Source organism: Dermacentor andersoni, chromosome 11, assembly GCF_023375885.2.
Source record: "Dermacentor andersoni chromosome 11, qqDerAnde1_hic_scaffold, whole genome shotgun sequence".
In the NCBI taxonomy this organism is placed as follows: domain Eukaryota; kingdom Metazoa; phylum Arthropoda; class Arachnida; order Ixodida; family Ixodidae; genus Dermacentor; species Dermacentor andersoni.
The window spans coordinates 126755416-126773604 of record NC_092824.1 but is presented as its reverse complement, the minus strand read 5'-3'; the positions used below and the strand labels follow the sequence as shown (position 1 = coordinate 126773604).

The 18189-nt window shown below is 50.4% G+C and overlaps 2 protein-coding genes across 2 annotated transcripts in view; both read right to left on the bottom strand.

The window, feature by feature from the left end:
* LOC126517476 (uncharacterized) overlaps positions 1-18189 on the bottom strand; it is a 114191-nt gene that overhangs the window by 45810 nt on the left and 50192 nt on the right. The window lies entirely within an intron of this gene.
* On the bottom strand, positions 1427-4539 carry LOC140214238 (uncharacterized). Its single transcript, XM_072285594.1, has one exon. The coding sequence runs from the start codon at positions 4509-4511 to the stop codon at positions 2379-2381; it is 2133 nt and encodes a 710-aa protein (XP_072141695.1). The 5' UTR covers positions 4512-4539; the 3' UTR covers positions 1427-2378.

The window sequence follows — 18189 nt, the reverse complement described above, 5'->3', positions numbered from 1 at the left end:
AAGTGCCCCATCTGATCGGCGTCGTTCGGGCACTTACGATCGCGATCAAGCCCGATTGAGATCCAATTCGTCGATCGTGACTGACTGGCTCGTTTGCGAAATCTGCAGAAGGGAACTATTTGAGATGTAAATTAGATTCCAGTTGGGCTCGATGGCGATCGAAAGTGAAGCGCTTGAAGGGAAAGGAAAATTAAGGGAAGGCGCGAAGACATACCACTCGTCGTCAACAGCACGTTCGTCGTGCTCCCTCTAGCGCGACCCACATACCAGCATGGCGCCGGATGATAGACGGCGCTGTGATCGCAAAATGGCGGGGCCATCTATAAAACGGTCTATACGCTCCAACACATTTTTATTCCTCTGTAAATTTCCTTCTTGTGACCAGGGTAGGGTTCCCTGTGAATAATTGACCTAGGTAAACGTACTCCTTCACAACCTAGAGGCTGTGAAGGAGTACGTTTACGTCAGGAGTACGTCAGCCTCTATAGCGGCTCACGGGCGATCCTGAACTCTTGTTCCCTTGCCCGGCTATTCATCATTATCTTTGTCTTCTGATATATATATATATATATATATATATATATATATATATATATATATATATATATATATATATATATATATATATATATAATCCTGGGTAAACGTCTCAGAACAATAACGCGCAGCAGCTTTTCTATTCGAGTTGAGGATAACTCGGTTGGTTTGTATCTTGAAGATTTTGCGTCCTATAACTTACGTTGGGGTGTGTTAATATTAATAATTTATATTGTTTTTCTTTGACACATTGAGAATAGATCTAGTGCACTAAATGGTGGTTTTAAAGATATGTTGTACAGCTTATGCATATGGCAGAACGCCTAATATGGCATGCGATATGCATGTGAAGGACTGTTGGCAGTTGGAACATGTTGAGAACTTGCTGAATTTGCGAGACTCGGGTCAACTCGCCCAGTTGCGACTCTTGCGAGTAGCAGCAGACGACGTCGACAATATGTGCGAATGAATTAAACGACTAGAGTAACAAGTGCGTCTTCGTTACGTTGAGATAAGTGCTGCAGAGGTGGAAATATCCTAGGGACGTTTTCTAGGACGGACACTTTCGGAGATAACACTTTCAGGGTGCGCTGATTGGATGGTTGAGAAAAACTGGTTGAGCTCATTGGCTGGTTAGACAGAAACGCTCGAATCACACAACGCGCCGTGTCCTACGTCACGCGAAAGTGATAGTATCGCCGAAAGTGATCGCCCGAGAATACGTGCCCTGCCTCGAAAACTCGAAGCTGAACGACGCCGTGTGGCAGCCATGGTACACGAAAAGCGTGTCCAGCAATATAACCTCAGTCGAGTAAATCGACGCGTGGCGGCCATGACAGACGAGTGTGTGCGTACGTGTTTGTGTATGTACTCGTAAGCAGAGAAAGACTAAAACAAAGAGTGGTATGTAATCAAATATAGGCCTGGTGCAAGTATAACACTAACATTTCTGTGCACATTTGCGTAATCTATTAAAACTTCACTGCACGAACACAGATTCCCACAGGCGCGTGGGATCCGCTGCAATTCTTTTTCTGAAGAAGTAAAATAAAGGCAATGTAAAGCTCGAACAACGTTTGTATAGTTAGGTCTGACGGTGTTGTACACATTATGAACCAGAGGTAACATCGAGACGCACCGAGCGAAGCGGGGAAAATGTGTGACCCGGAGGAAGAAATTGACATAGAAAACGGTAATGTTTTGAGGGTAGAAGGTTCTGTAAAACAAGGTGTCATGACCAAACTAGCAACTCGTAAAGCGACAGGCACGGCTCTTCAGGACAGTCATAATATTGGAAGCGTCATTATCCGTGTTCGCATGGTCATATAAGACATTCACTGCTAGTAGAATTGCTAAACTATGCATGCACATGCACTTTTGCGTCACGGGCCACTCCAGTTGCCCCTCGTATGTAGCACCGATAACAGTGTGCTGCCCTCTTTCTTAACTGGCTGCAGTGTTCCGAGGTGCACCTTGCTGCCGTTCTGAGTGTTCCGGCACCCCACAAGTCATCAGCATACTACTGCTTGTCACTGATACGAATGCCCACTTCTTCTACCTTGCAACCCCTACGTCCGTATCGATGTGGAATACTTCAAAACAGCCGTCAAGTCCTTCCATCAGCCGCTAGTAGTGTTCTCATGAACGACATGAACGCCTTAAGTTCGAGGCAAACGTTGAGAATGCGATTCTTCACGGCTTCGGCCAGCGATGCATTTGTGCGATTTAGCGCCCTCACGCGCTTGTGCAGTAGGCGCAGTGGTCGTATTTATTGCGACGCACTTGCTTAGCAGGGAAGCTCGGGCGAAAGGAGCACTGCTCGACTCGGCAGTAGCCACACGTCACGCCGCCGGGGCGGACTCACTGAAGGATATTGCCGTCACCACTTCGGTGACGGGTTGGCGGCTAGCTTGCGGCTTGTACACGGGCTGCGGTTGCGGCGTGGTTCGCGCCAACAACTTGTTGACATCCGTGAAAAACTCGAAGGGAAATCCCCGGTCTCGACCGTTGCCAATGACGTTGTCCTTGACGTCTGCGGCTGTAGTCGGAGGCTTCGATGTCGTCGTGGTGCGCGGTGTACCTGCCGTAGCCATGACCGATGAACCGATTTTGTTGCTAAAGACGCGCACTATGGTCGCGGGTCGAGGCGTTGTGGTTGACGTTGCCGTGCGCAGCCGCTCCCAACTGAAGGGTGTTGTCGCACTGAGCTTGAGCGTCGCTGTTTGAGTCGATTTAGGGGAAGATGAGTTTGGCGGCTTGCTGGACAGAAACCACAGCTGCGTGGATCTTGGCGGTGTGGGACTAGCCAATGTAGGTTTCGCTGGTACGGACCTGGGAGGCGAAATGGTGGTCCACCCGCCGTACCAACTGTACGTGCGGTTGTCCTTAGCGGGTGGTGACCTGGTAGTGGTACGCGGCGGGGGCGTGGGACGGCGTCTGCGACTGGGCTTTTTTCTAGGCGGCGGGCGCTTTATGGGCAACCGTGAGGCAGCCTGTCTGAGTGGCACCATGGGAGGTGGTGTCGTCTGCCGTGGTGGCAGCAGCGGATATGGTGCCGTGTGCCGGGGTACCAACATCGGAGGCGGCGCCGTCTGTCGGGATACCACCATCGGAGCTGGCGCCGTCTGGCGGTGTGCCACCATCGGAGGTGGCGCCGTCTGGCGGTGCGCCACCATAGGAGGTGGCGCCGTCCGGCTGGGTATCACATGATGTGGCACAAACATGGTCTCCGGCAGGTACGAAACGCCCAGCTGAGACCACGGTCGCAGCTCAGGGGAGAACGCAGGCAGTTGTGGCCGTGGCGGTAGGAAACGATCTGGATGTAGCGAGGGCCGGCCAAACACGTGCGCGTGTGGCCTGTGTTCAGCCTGGAAGGGAGTCGGTGGTGGCGCTGCGCCTTTGGCCGGGGGCAATCGTAGTGAAGGCCATGCGGGTGGATCGGGCGGAAAGAAACCCCTGAGCGGGAAGTGAACGCTGGGCAGCCAGCCACTTTCTTCTTCTCTGGGAGGCGGGAGGCGCAGCGGCTGCCGCTTAAAGAACCGCGACAGCAGCAGCTGGCGCTTTCCGCGCACTGAGCGAGCCCTTCTACGAGACGACGACCTGTGGCGGTACTCAAAGTATCCTGAGGGCGTCTTGTAGTAGTTACCCGTTGGTCGGCCCAGAAGCACTTCAGCCATCGGCTGCCACGGGGGCCTCGGTGGCTCGTAGCTGGCCGGCTCCGGCTGGTAATAAAAAGGGCGACCCAGCTCGCTCGGATCGTACACCACAAAAGAATTGGCCCCAGAATCGCCGTTGCGAGGTTCCTCGTAGGTGACTGCGCTCTCGTGCGAGCGCAGATTATCGAAAAGCGCGTCGCGATCGAAAAGTGGCTCCGATGGCTGCCAGCCGCCGTCTTCGTGGTGCTGTACCGGCTGAGACCAACGCGTCTCGTTGCTGGACCACTGCGCCTCGTTGCTGGACCACTGCGTCTCGTTGCTGGACCACTGCGTCTCATTCCTGACGCCGTCATCGTCCAGCCAGTCTTCCTCTTCGTCGCTCGGTGGCACGGTAGTGGTGCTGCGAGGCTTGCCGAATACAGCCACTGGCGTGGGCGACGGCGAGCTGCTGGGCGCCGGAGTCGTCGTCGTCGTGGGCGGCCTGGTCACCGGCTTACGCAGGCGCGGCGTAGTCGTGCTAATGTTGTAAAGGCTCTCCGAACGGGGACACAATTCCAATGCACCAGGTTCGTAGTCGCACATGAGGAGCCGCTGATTGAAGGTAGACTTTGGCGGGCACACGAAAGAATACCGGTCGCCCTGCGCGCCGCAGTAGTGAAAGACGCTGCAGCGCAGGTCAACGTCGGCATAGTAACCGGTCGCTCGGCCTTGACAGCTGAACTTGACATCGGGCAGCTGGAGCGGCGGCGGCGGCTGTGTAGCGGCGGCGGCGGCGGCCAGCGCCAGGAGCAGCGGCAGACGCGCGGCGGTGACCGTCATGCTAGTGGCGCAACCGGCGCATCCCTGCACGGCCGCCAGCCCGCTCATGACCCAGATGGCTGGCTCAGCCGACGACCGCGACGAGGAAGTGGAGCGCGAAGCGGGTCACGAAGAGCGCCTATTCTGTTTCCGGAGGGGCGCACATCTTCTCCCGGCCGCGCTCTTCTACCATGCGTGAAATCGCGGCGGAATTCTCGGGCCGCACGCTTCGTGGCTTCTCCTGAGCAACGACTAAATCTGATTTTAGGAGGCGGAAAGGCAAATAGACCAACCTCGGCGTCACGGGCATACCCTCGCCGCCAAGACGACGCATGCCGGTATACATTTCGGCGCATTTCTGGCCGCACTAAGGTGTATAATATGCTTAACGCGTAGAAGTGCCCATCAGCGTTAATTGTAATGATAAGATCTCGAGCATCGTGAAGTCCATCTTGCTCGGGTCTATATACTGTGCAAGCATATGTCAGTTGTCGCTCTCTATAGCTTGAAGAGCAGCTTCCCAGCGTCGCTTCAGTTCTGTATTGTGATATACCTCCATACGTAATTAATAAAGGGTGGCGTGACAAGCAATCTGCATCTTGGTGCAATTTTCCAGGTTTGTACTGCACGACAAACGAGTGTTTTTGGAGTCGTAGTGACCAGCGGCCGAAACGTCCAGACGGATCCTTGAGCGACGAGAGCCAGCAGGGGGCATAATGGTCTGTAATCATAGAAAAAGTTCGACCAAACAAGTAAGGTGTAAATCTGGTGACAGGCCACACTATAGCCAGGCACTCGCGTTCAGTGATGGAAAAGTTCCGTTCGGACTATGAAAGAAGGCGGCTGGCGTAAGCGATGACACGTTCATTGCCGTGCTGTTTTTGGCCAAGGACAGCCCCAATTCCAAGACCACTGGCATCGGTGCGAAGTTCTGTATAGCGATGAGGGGTCGAAATGGGCAAGTGTTGGTGGTGTAGTCAGTAGACGGATGAGGGCAGAAAACGAAGCTGCTTGTTCGGGTCCCCACACGGAAGGAACGTCCTTCTTCAAGAGTCCAGTGAGAGCGCGGGCGATGTACACGAAGTTTCGGACACAGCGACAAACCAGGAAAATAATCCTACGAAACTCCGAATATCTTTGACTGAGCACGGCACGCGAAATTGTTGCACTGTTCGCAGCTTGTCGGAGCCTGGTTTAACACCGGCAGCACTTACAAGGTGACCGAACATAGTTATTTGGCGTCGGCCGAAACGGCACTTGGCAGAGTTCAGCTTGTTACGATCGGCCTGCACTGCACTGTTACTGCACTGCAAACCTATCTCAGCCCGCTGCAGTTATTTTGATCGACCCGCGGGGATGGCGTCCTTCAGAGAACCGGCGACGACGACAGCGCAAACCGACCACGCGCTTCCTTCTGAGAAGTGGAGACCACAGCAGCGTTAATCCACCATGCGCCTCCTTCGGAGAGCCGGCGACGGCAGCAGGGCTGGCCACGTTTGGCGGATGGTGTATTGTTGGCTGATTTGCCGTGGCCTTCATGGTCTATTTGCAGCAAGAGAGCTTCTCTAACAAAGGGTGTTTTGCTGTGCGTTTCCTCGGGCCCCAGGATTCGTCACAGTGCACTGACACTCGTGGCGGCTACCGGACAAGTCAGCTCTGGAATTAAGAGGCGCCGGCTGGTGTCAAGCGTGACAGCTTGGCTACGAGGACCCGCCCAACTCGGTGGGTTCTGGGAAACCAAAGTGCGTATGTGAGAGTGAGCCCTCCCCTTCAAAGGCGGGTCGACTACGCCCCAACGACTGTGGACGGTCCAATTGGACGAAGGTTGGACAGCAGTTTTCCCTCCCCTAGGGATCTAGGGAGGATAGAGGCTTTTTAAGCAGCAGTTTGTCGTCTGCTAGGGGTGTGCTTGGAGCTTAAGGCTCGTGTTCTGTGTGCTGTGCACTTCGTGGTGGGAGCTTCGTGCTCCTTTTTACACTCATGCTAGGCTGTTGAAATGTATGTCTTGTTTTAATGTAAATATGTAAATAAATCCTGTACTCCTAGCTCTCGATGAGAGCAAGTTCTTCCCTACAACCACGTCGCATGCGTGGGTGAGTTGGACGACGGCATGGACCAGTTACCACATAGTTCATGCCCGACTACAAACCCTTACAACTGGATGCCAGCGGTGAGATCGTCCTACAACCCTAACAAGCTGAAGATTGGCTCGACGGAAGACGACAAGAACGACTGATAAACGGGTGAATGGGTTGTCAAATGTAGGCGAGTAGACAATGACATCGTCTAAATAGCATAGACAGATGTACCGCTTATATCCTATCCCCGCAGCCGAGAGTCCATTATACGTCCGAAAGTTGCTGAGGTCCGAACGGAATGAACAGTCCGAACGGCATAAACTTGAATTAGTACAGGTCATCTAATGCAGTTTTTTCGCGGTCTATATTATCATCATCATCATAATCATCATCATCATATTTTATGTCCACTGCAGGACGAAGACCTCTTCCCTCCGATCTCCAATTACGCCTGCCCTGCGCCAACCGATTCCAACTAGCGCCCGCGAATTTCCTAATTTCATCGCCCCACCTATAGTCTTCTGCCGTCCTCGACTGCGCTTCCCTTCTCTCGGTACCCACTCTGTAACCCTAATGGTCCAAGTTCCAACAATTATCTAACGTGCGCATTACATGACCTGCCCAGCTCCATTGTTTTCTCTTAATGTCAATTAGAATATCGGCCATACCCGTTTGCTCTCTGATCCAAACCGCCCTCTTTCTGTCTCTTAACGTTATGCCTAGCATTCTTCATTCCATCGCTCTTTGTGCGGTCTTGAACGTGTTCTCAAGCTTCTTTGTTAGTCTACAAGTTTCTGCCCGATATGTCAGCACCGGTAAAATGCACTGATTGTACACCTTCCTTTTCAATGATAATGGTAAGCTTGCAGTCAGGAGCGGTCAATGTCTGCCGTATGCGCTCCAACCCATTTTTATTCTTCTGTGAATTTCCTTCTCATGATCCGGGTTCCTTGTGATTAATGGACCTGGGTAAACGTACTCCTTCACAGACTCTAGAGGCTGACTGCCGATACTGAACTCTTGTTACCTTGCCCGGCTATTGATCGTTATCTTTGTCGTTTGTATATTAATTTTCAACCCCACTCTTACACTCTCTATGTTAAGGTAATCAATCATTTCTTGTAACTCGTCCCCAGTGTTGCCATAGGGTAGACTGCAATCTGCCAATAGCCGGACCGAAAGTCGATGGACGAAAAATATTGGGCTCCATGAAGGCAGTCGAGGGCGTCATCGATGCGAGGCAAAGGGTAGACGTTTTTATGGGTTACCTTGTTCAAACTCCGATAATCAACGCAGAAACGCCAGCTGCCGTCCTCCTTTTCGCGAGAACGACAGCGCGACGCAAGTTTAGAAATAATATTGAAACGCCCAATAATTTAGAAGCAAAAAAATATTGAATCGTCGCGACGGCACATCACAGTCGCCGTAGGCGTCGAAGTACCTTTTTAAAACGAAATTGCTTTTGAAGAGCTCTGATAACATCCACGCAACAATGGTTGCTTGTGGATTGTCAAATGCTCATATTCTGCGACCTAAAGCTCACAGCACGGTGCGAAAACACTCTCAGTGAAAGCGAAACATTGTGCGCGGACATGCATGCAGACGCGCAGTCGGTAGCCGCGAACTCGTGCGATCGCTGCATGCATTGAGGTTTCGTTCTGTTAAGCGCCATTTGGTTATACAGACCGCCCACTATAAAAAACATATTTCACATAGTTTGCGCTCAGCGATTGTCGACCTTTCACGCAAGCCGGTTCGGGAGACTCCATCGCGGCGACCGCGCGCTGTGGCTTTCCCTGCACCTATTCGGTAAAAAGATGGCGTCTGTAAACGATTCTGCGCTTTCAGTTTGGCCAAGATTATTATTTCGACAGTAATAAAGTTCCCTCGTTTTAAGAGTACTTACAGAAATGTACAGGAGAGCTGCCGCGTGGTGTTCTTATTAAGCGCCGTAAGCCAAACCTATGAGGAGTGCGCCGCGTGATCCCTCATACTATATGTATACGCAAGGGCGGTGCTTCCGACAGATGACGACTCCGTAAGTCCTCGCCCCCAATACTTACAACCGCAGAGTTAACATAACCAACTAGAGGAAAAGCTGGCCCGAAAAAGTGCGAACCTCTAGGGCGCCGCCCGGTTGCTACTGGTCAATTTGGCCAGTGCAGTTACTATTGAAAGAGCTGAATACAAGTACAGGTAACCTTATGCTCTGTCATTTAAAAACGCATACCTGATGGCTTTATGAAGGTGATGCGTTAATATTAAGTTTACAGAGAGCGCTTGCTAAGTGCGTGACTTACGTAAATCACGATGTACGCATTCATGCAATAAAGGATGACGCGAATTTCGGTTTCGAATCTGCTTTTCGGATGCGTAGTAGTTTCGTGCAGTTTAGGTTTGACATGCGATCGCGCGACAACATCGGACGCTACGGCACCTTCGTGCCTTTTGCGCCGCACCCAACCCCCGAAGGGCTCTGGGATTTACTTTCACACGTAAGTAAGCGAATGTATCTTCTTGTTCAGAACTTCACTCGAGTAGACAGCTCTTGTGATGCATCACAATCGTTTGAGAAGCGTCACAGTTGAGTGGGTTTTTTTTTTTTTTTAGCATGTGGTGCGGTGTTTTTATTTGCAGGTTTCCCTTCAGTAGGAAATTGCTGGACAGGCGGACCAGCGCACCGGAATCGTACTGGCGAATGCACAAGCAAGTCATATAGAATTTGTGTAATTGTTGCACTTTCAACAATCATGCTTCCACAAACGCCACAGCAGAAATACAGCCTGATGCCGAGTATTTCTGTGCCACGAAGCAATCAAGAGGTGAGTGCTTAATACGGACGAAATCGAGTGCATGAACGCACATATTATTAGCGTAGGCTTTTTATTAACTGTGCACTATTTTCAACACTTCCTTGCATGCTATTTCATGTGGCATATATTTTCTGGTCACAAATGTGTGCAGCGAATCTATTTGCATGATCGACTCCGGGGCTGTGGGACCGTTCACTTGCACTTGATGCTGAGTCTTTTACATGTATCCATAAACTGCGGATAGGTAGGTGCCCGTCTGAAGCCACCTCACAATGCGTGTCGCTACTGTAAGGATATAGCTAGCCTTGCTCACATGCTCTGGGGTTGCCCCCTGGCGCCGGGGGCCAGGACAACCAAGGAAGAGCGGGACCGAGCTCTACGCAGCTCGGACCTTGAAGCACAGCTCTGGGCTGTCCATCGGGCCCGCGACGCGGCGGAGGGGCATGGCCTCTCTGTCCCGACGTGGGAGCAGCCCGCTGCGCACTAATCGCGCGCACCGACGGACCTCAAGAAAGTTATTCATCCATCCATAAACTGCGGATATGGACATCAGATCCCTACGAGCATTTTCAAAATTGAATTATTTTAGACAACACGCACATATGCAATACTGACATAATCTCGAATACCACTAAGCAGCTGGGACACATTTTTGTTGAGTATACTCGCAGGTAAAATAAGTAGATCATGTGGACAGCTCAGCTCATTTTCCTTAAATCGGTGTGTACAAGGGGTATGCAAAAATAATTTTTTTCTCGCGCACCGATTATTTTGCTGTATAAGCAAGAGAACCCACCACGTTATAGTGCAACATATGTTGTACATCACACTAATATGTGATTTAATTTACCAAGTGAGATGAGTTACTTTCATGGCTCATTCAGTCAAATCACACTGCAAGCTGCATTCATCAATCTTCTATTGTATTTTGCAAATGTTTAGTGAAACATGTTTCCCTGTTATGTAGATATGCAATAGCAAGCCCTTCTATGTGTTCCAAAGTAAAACTTAAGCTCTAAATTAAGGAAGACATTTCTAGTCAGAAACAACAAGCAAAAATGGTGAATGCATAGTATCAGAAGCTCAAGGTACAGAAATTATGAGAAGTGTGGAATGATTTTAAGGAAAAAATGGTATTTGAAAATGCAAGACTCTTTAGTGGAGGTCAAGCAAGTCAATATAGGTAGAATACTTTGCAAAATTATGCGAGTAATGGGATAGCAAACGATGGGTCAGGAAATGCGTTGTTTTTCTGCAAAACGAAAGCTGATGATTGTCGTTGCATGAGTCGCTTTAGCATCATGAGACTGCTGCTTGATAAATTCAGAAAAAAACGAAGAAACAAGCCACGCAAAAATAAACAATTTGATGATGATCTCTCCACACTGGTATAAATAAAAAGAAACGGATCAAATCTTATGTGGACATATCAGACACCTTGTGAAACACTAAAGGAAAAATTCAATTTCGAGATATGACACTTGCCGCATAGATGTGGGGGGCCTTGCACCAATAGTGATAGTTACCCCTGCATTTAGGAATTGAAAGCATTCATGCAGACAATGATGATTCTTTATATTTTTGGCTACCATTTCAAGTGCCTCCACCAAGTGTTACAATGCTGGTTGCGAACGTAGTTCCCGCGCCTACTAGGGCGCCCCTCGCGGCGGCGAGCGCGGAACCGGCAGGATACGACCGGCCCGCTTGCGTTCGGAAAGCCTGTCTGTGCACTGTTTCGCGCGTAGCTGTTGCCTTTTCTGAGCAATGCCGAAGTGCAATCCGAGCTGTTGAGTAGTGGGCTGCAACAGCACGTACACCAACTCACGAGGAACAAAGTTTTACAGGTTTCCAAGCCGACCGTCGGCGTCAACACTGGATAGCACTCGTCCGACGGCATAAGCTGTTTTATGTTCCGGCGTTATGCCAAGTGCGTTATAACGCTGAATTCTTTGCTTTTACAGCAATGATGGCCGCAACGGGACACCTGCAGTCAGTGGCGTAGCTACGTCGTCTGGCACCCAAGGCCCATAGGTCTTCTGTCACCCCCCGGGTTTATTCGAGGAAGGCGAGGATATCAACAATTTCCGCGTGTCTTCAGACGTATATGACACCCCCCCCCCCCCCCCCCCCCCTGGCCCCGTTGCTACGCCACTGCCTGCAGTGCGTACCAGGATATGCAGCAAACAAAGTAGTTTGTTCCCACACTGTACCTCAGTAAAGCTCTGGAACTATTTCCCAATCCTCTCCCATTCAAACAGCGCTAGGGCTTGCAGCCGGCTGAGCTGGCATACACTTCTGCGCCCAGCATATCAACTAAGGGGCAGTTGAGATCACCAAAATTTTTGACAACGTGGTTTATTGGAACCTCCTTTGCACGCTCTGAAAAATCGCAACGTAAGAGTATCGCACTTCCAGTAACTTGGGCGAAAATATTTTCCCAGCGTAGTCTAACACACTGGTAAGTTCATCCCCTTTTTTTGTGTTTGGGGAGAGCAACGTTAGAATACCTCTGGTAGGTTTTTCGAGTCGTTCGTACGCCCCACGTTCTTGGATGAGATGTTTTGGATTCGTATTTGCCGTCCTGTATGTGCAGGGAAACTGCCGCGGCGTTCTTGCACTTCCCTGCGATGCCAGCACGGAAATCGCAGCTCCCCGCTAGGATTTGTCTGCTGTCGCCGATCTTCAAGAATCAATGTCGCCTATAATTTCATGCGTCCACACCGTAGATAACGAAGTAACTTACGCTGAGCTTCACGCATCTTGCTGGTGCATTATTTTTCGTTTGCGGAATAAACCTAGCAGTCACTTCCGATCAGGCGAGTTCAACACTTCCCTCACGTCGTAGACGTGCCCCACTTCAAATAGACGACTTCCTTTCTCTAAATTCTTTTCACGAAAAAAGCTACGAAGATCTTGTAATTCCCGAAACCCGGTTAAAATTAATATCGGCACGCTGTTTCGCGCCATCGCTACCGTTTGACAGGGCGCCAAACACGCAGCGCGAGCTGCTGACGCCGTGAGTAATCCTACCACATTCGCGCAACTATTCGTCAGATGGCGCTAGGGGTCGGAAAGACAGGGCGCCGCCTAGCACTTGCAACGTGCCCATACTAAGGATATCACAGCAACACCTGTAGGTAAAAAGAAAAAGCAAAGTACTAGTGCATTCTGGACACTATCTTTGAAAACTTTTAGGCAAGAACAGTGCAAGAAGCATACATAATAACTGCATTTATTTCCACAATTCCGCATTTGAATGGCCTTTTCTTTTTGCTTAGACAATGCCTGGCTCGCTGCTCGTTGCTCGTTGTGGGGCTTGCCGATCCTGTCGGCTGCGCCAGTAAAGTTTCGTTCGTTCTCTGTCCTCGCTTCACCGTTGGAACTTGAAGCTTCTCGGACGATGATCGGCAGTTGTTGATCAAACGCAGGCAGGAAGCGATGAGATCAGATGTACAAGAAATATTTATAGGTAAACTTTTCTATATACATGGCAGGTAAAACAAATACATTACAAACTTGAACAATTGAGAAACAAAGTCTCACTCTTCGACTGTCTCAATGACTGTTAGAGCCCAGACTCGTTTTAACGTACATAGTACGGAGCCTCACTGATCTATCAGCAATCCTGATTTCAGCCAAGTCTGAGGGACAGCATGTCGTCCGGATTTTTATAGCCCAAATATACAAAGAAAAAAGGCAGTAGGGCCGTTGGCCCGTCCCACAGGTTCAGTTGCCAATCAGAGTCAACCGTTTGTTAAGCCACAACCCACAGGTATGGGCTTACTCTTAAAAATAAACATATTGGAAAACAAAGCTCTTTTCCTTCTTCCCTAAAACTCCGTTGCCCTCTCGTTTCTACGTAGTTAGTGACGGGCTCAGCAAAACACGCCAGGCCCGAACAAGTTATCGCTGGACCGCCTCAAATCCCAACGGCGTCTAGGCCGCAAATGTCTCGGAAGCAGGGGCATCGACACCACGTAGTGCCGCTGTACTCAAAGTTTGGCCGTGTGGGAGACGGATGGCCCTCCTTGTCCTTCAAACTTATTGTCTACAAGACAAAGTTCTCCGAGTGCGTGTTTACAAGACGCCGCCGTCCGAATGCACTCTTCACGTGTGCACTACATCCCTACAGCGTGCACTGTAAGTTGGCCTTCGACACCACACAGGCGGTCGCACCCAACAACAAGGCTGGCGATTGCGTTCCGGACGCGTAGAAGAATAGATCCCTGCTCCGTATGTGCGGCACGGGGTCAAGGTTGCTAAGCCCTTCTTAACCTCGGCGGCGCCTCCAATTAGTCAGGCACTCGGGCGCCAGACCCACAATACCGTGTACAGCGGACCCTTTCAAGGCTGGTCTGTGCGGACTCGTGTGACCGTCGGCGGACTGCCAACACCGTGCGCACAATACCGACTTCCCGGAATCGGCACTCGCCCTCCTGGCGCCTGCCGCGACGCGTCACCCAACACCGCGCGGTCCGTGACCCCACATAACACAGAAACGGTTGCCCCGCTGACATGGGGGGGGGGGGGAAGTGAACCCCCTCTCTATACACACAGCACGTGGCCGATTCGTGACACTTAAGAACACGAACAATCAGAGCGACCTTACACTTAGTTTACACATACATGTTATACTTTGCAGTGCTACAGAGCGTACTTTGAAGCTTTCCTCTATATTTTTCACCTTTAATTATGTATGTGTTGTGTGGCCCTCCATGCAGTTCATGTTGTAGCAGCTGCTTTGTCTGTGTATTGCACACTGGATTAAGCTTGTGACATCCACATGTGCAAAAGACCTATACTTCTCTCACATATACAAAATAAGGTTCTATGTAGATTTCAGTGTTACAATAAAAGATAAAAGTAAACAATCCCATCGTGGAATTGTGTTTATTACAGTAATGCCTATGACAGTTATTGACAAGTTGACAACTTGAACTGGTCAATCCGTCATGGTAAGGAATTGTATGTATACATATAGAATAAAAAGGGGTATGTGTGTGTGTTTCTAGGGTGGGGGGGGGGTGTATAAGATTAGGACGGCACGAAAAAAGGTAACATCATCGTCCTCTAGACCCATTCCTTTAAGGTACCGTAACAAAGCGTATTATGCATAAAGTTCATACAACTAACTCTGATATTACTACATACGCCCGGCGACATGAGCTACATATGCCACGACTCGCATTCGCGACTGCGCCGGATGCCCTCCATATTATTCTGGTTAATCTTGCTCACTGCACTGCACGGTAAAAGAAAGATCATGGGCGCAGGTGCCTTTAAGGTATCTCGATCTTGCGAGGCACCGCTGCGCGCGCCAGGGGAGCTGTCCGTGCGAACACTCCCTGGCACACACCTGCCTCGGCGGCCCCAACCTACGTACCGTTCTGCTTCGAGCTTTGATCCCCCCACTGTCCCTTGGGTGCCCTGGTGTTCCCGCGCCGCCTGCTTTATTATAATCTCAGGTGCTCTCTTGAGACTTCCGTTTGTCGGTTACATGTGTCGTACAGCTGGATCAATACTTGTAATTAAAAAAAAAACGATCTATCGTCGCAACGACAAAAGCACCCCGCATTGAAAAAAAAAAAAAAAAAACGCCCAGCGGCTTTTGCAACATACCGCGCCCGTGCGAAGAGAATTACAGAACGCCAACGACGAATCTAACTACAGCTTCGAGCTCCTACCTCGTAACCTCGTCGAGTGACACTCCTGCAACAGGCGTGACCGCTGAAAACCGCATACCGCCGGAAACTTCAACAGTATCATCATCGGTTGCATAACTGCCACCTGCACGGCCATCATCGACCACACCCACACCATCCCGCAACATAGAATAAAGAACCAACTTATAAAGCCCAAACCCACGGCTGCACGCACGCACACCACATCACCACTACAAGCGAAACGCCATGCTGCTACGCTGCTACCGTCGCCAGATTAAAACTGACTACTCTCACGAAGTCTAGCAAGCCTCTCAGGAGCTGGCAACCTCAGCGCGTAGCAACATGGCGGCGCTCTTGCGGTTCCCGATTTCAATGCATAAGCCCTATGGGTAGCTTGTCCTCTAGAGTCAGTATTGGGGGTGTGGAGTTAGGGAGTCCCCATCTGTCGGAAGCGCCTTCCTTCCGTAGTATGAGTGATCACGCGGCGCGCTCCTCATAGGTTCCGCTTACGGCGCTCAATAAAAACACCACGCGGCAGCCCTCCTGGACATGTTTGTAAGTATTCTCAAACTGAGGGACGTTTTTGACTGTCGATATAAAAAAAATGGCTGTGGCTTAGCTAAGGTTAAGCCCAGGATGCGAAGCATAATAGCCTTTATTTTAGTTGTTGAACCACTGTTTAGCCTGGTGAACTGCTGTTGCTTGGCTATATTTGGTTCGGCTAGACGAAGAAACAACTCATGCGTTACTCTGCTTCGCCTTCAAGAGTGGAACGCGACAGCGTTCCCGTCGACCCGCCAAGGGGTGTAAGACAATGGGCTACGGAGCAGCGACTACGCGCCCCGCATTGGACGCGGTGAGCGTCGAGCAACGCAGCGTTCGGCGCGGCAACGAAGCTCGTTTCTAAGGCAACACCGCATTCACTAGAGGCGCTTTTGTACCGCTTTGAAGCATCGTACTCGTGGCTCAGTGGTAGCGTCTCCGTCTCACACTCCGGAGACCCTGGTTCGATTCCCACCCAGCCCATCTTGCGAGAGTTGAGCCAAAGCCACCTCATAAGAAACAAGCGCAGCTGCTTATATACCGCCGCGACGGCGCGAGTTGGAGCCCCGTTTCTCCTCTGTCGTGACGTCACGGTGTCACGTGGTCAGCCTTGAAGGCGACGCCGCGAGCGACGGCGCGAGTTGGAGCCCCGTTTCTTCTCTGTCGTGACGTCACGGTGTCACGTGGTATTGAAGGCGACACCGCCGCGCCTGAGGAGCTGGGTTGAGCTCTCGTAATATGCTTCGCATAATAATCTTGGGCAAACTGAAAGCACGGAATCGTTTACAAACGCTATCTCTTTGCCGAATACGTACAGTGAACGCCACTGCGCGCGGTCGCCGCGATGGAGTCTTCCGAACCGGCTTCTTGCGTGAAAAGTAGGCAAACGCTGAGAGTAAACTATGTGAAATATGTTCTTATAGGTGGGCTGTCTGTATAACCAAATGGGGCATAACAGAACGAAGCCTCAATGCAGCGATCGCACGGGTTCGCAGCGACCGACTGCGCGTATGCATGCATGTACGCGCTTTCGCTTTCGCTGTGAGCGCTTTTTCGCACCGTGCCGTGAGCTTTAGGCTGCAGCATATGAGCATTTGACAGCACATAGCAACCATTGTTGCGTGGACGCTATCAGAAGTGTTCAAAAATAATTTCGTTATGGCGCCTACGGCGACTGATGTGTCGTCGCGACGATTCACTCTTTTTTTGTCTTCTAAATTCTTGGACATTTCAATATTATTTCTCAAATTGCGTCGCACTGTATGTTTATCCGTCTTCCCAGCGTGCGATTTCCCTCTGCTTCTTTTTCGTAATCCAGTGCATTAATTCATAACACAAACGTGACCATATGCCATGCCTTTTTTTTAATGTGCGTCTCACCCCTCCCTTTCCGTTCCAGTGAACTTCCCAGTATCTAGCATCAACAAGTTCATAGACCAAACCGTCATGACATTAGCCGTGCAGCGAGCGCGGGCGAGCGTCTCAGTGCGCGTTTTCTGCTACTCACCGAACGTCGCGCAGTCCCGGCGCCGTAGCAGAAATCCTCCTCGCGTCTGTGCTTGCAGCATACCGAGTTGTAGCCGATGGCTGTCTGCCGGTTCTGAGTTTCGCCAGCCAAGCTTCACGCAGCTCCGTGCACTGCGGCTACGTGTGAATAAGGCTGGCACTGGGCTCCGTTGCGTACGTTCGGCACTGCGGCACCGAGCAGTAGCCTACCATGCTGCACGCCTCCAAAGGCAGCCACTATCTATTATAGTACTTTCAAATGTTGTCAAGCAGACGCCCAAGGCGGTAACGCCTCACCACTTAATCAGAACCGCGGAGCATGTGGGACTTTAACTTTCGTTTTCAGCTCGCTTCGGCGCTTCCGAAGCAGCCGACGCGGCCGCTGTGTCCACGTGATTCCTCATGTCACGTCACGCCGACGGTGGTGCCAGCTTTTCCAGTGGTGGAGCTCGCCCCCAATAGTAACTCTAGTAACTCTATGCTTACAACAGCGTGTGCGCCGATATGCATGTGGGGCGACGTGGGCGCTACTAGTTAGCGTGGATTCTTTCCTTGGTAATACACATAGAATAAGGCGCAAGTGTCTAATAATATACTAACGGCAATTTTAATCAATAATTGTACTGTACCTAATGACAGTCGACTTACGTACAGTAATCTCTTGACTACATTTCGAAGTATCAGGATTTCACCGCCAGGTCTCGCCACCTATTGGTTTTTCTTACTTTCTTTGCCAATTTAAAATTATATTTCCTACTTAAATCCCGAACAGCGTGCTGAATTCTATTACTATAAATAATGGTCATTTCATTTCCATCAATGCCTCATAACACATTCTGGCCAGTTGTCAGTCCATTTAACGTCCCACACGGTTACACGCGTTGAAACACGTGTCACGAAAGGTTGCTCTAACTATCTTGCAATACTAAATACGCTCGAAATACACCTGTGCACAAAAATAAAATTAAAGAAAAGAAAGAAAACCGAAGAAGAAGAAAGTAAAACGAGAAAAGAAGCAAGAACGACAGAAAGCTGAGCTAGTTGGTAAGGATTCATTATGCAAAAAAGGTGAGGCGTGCAGACAGGACACAAGAGA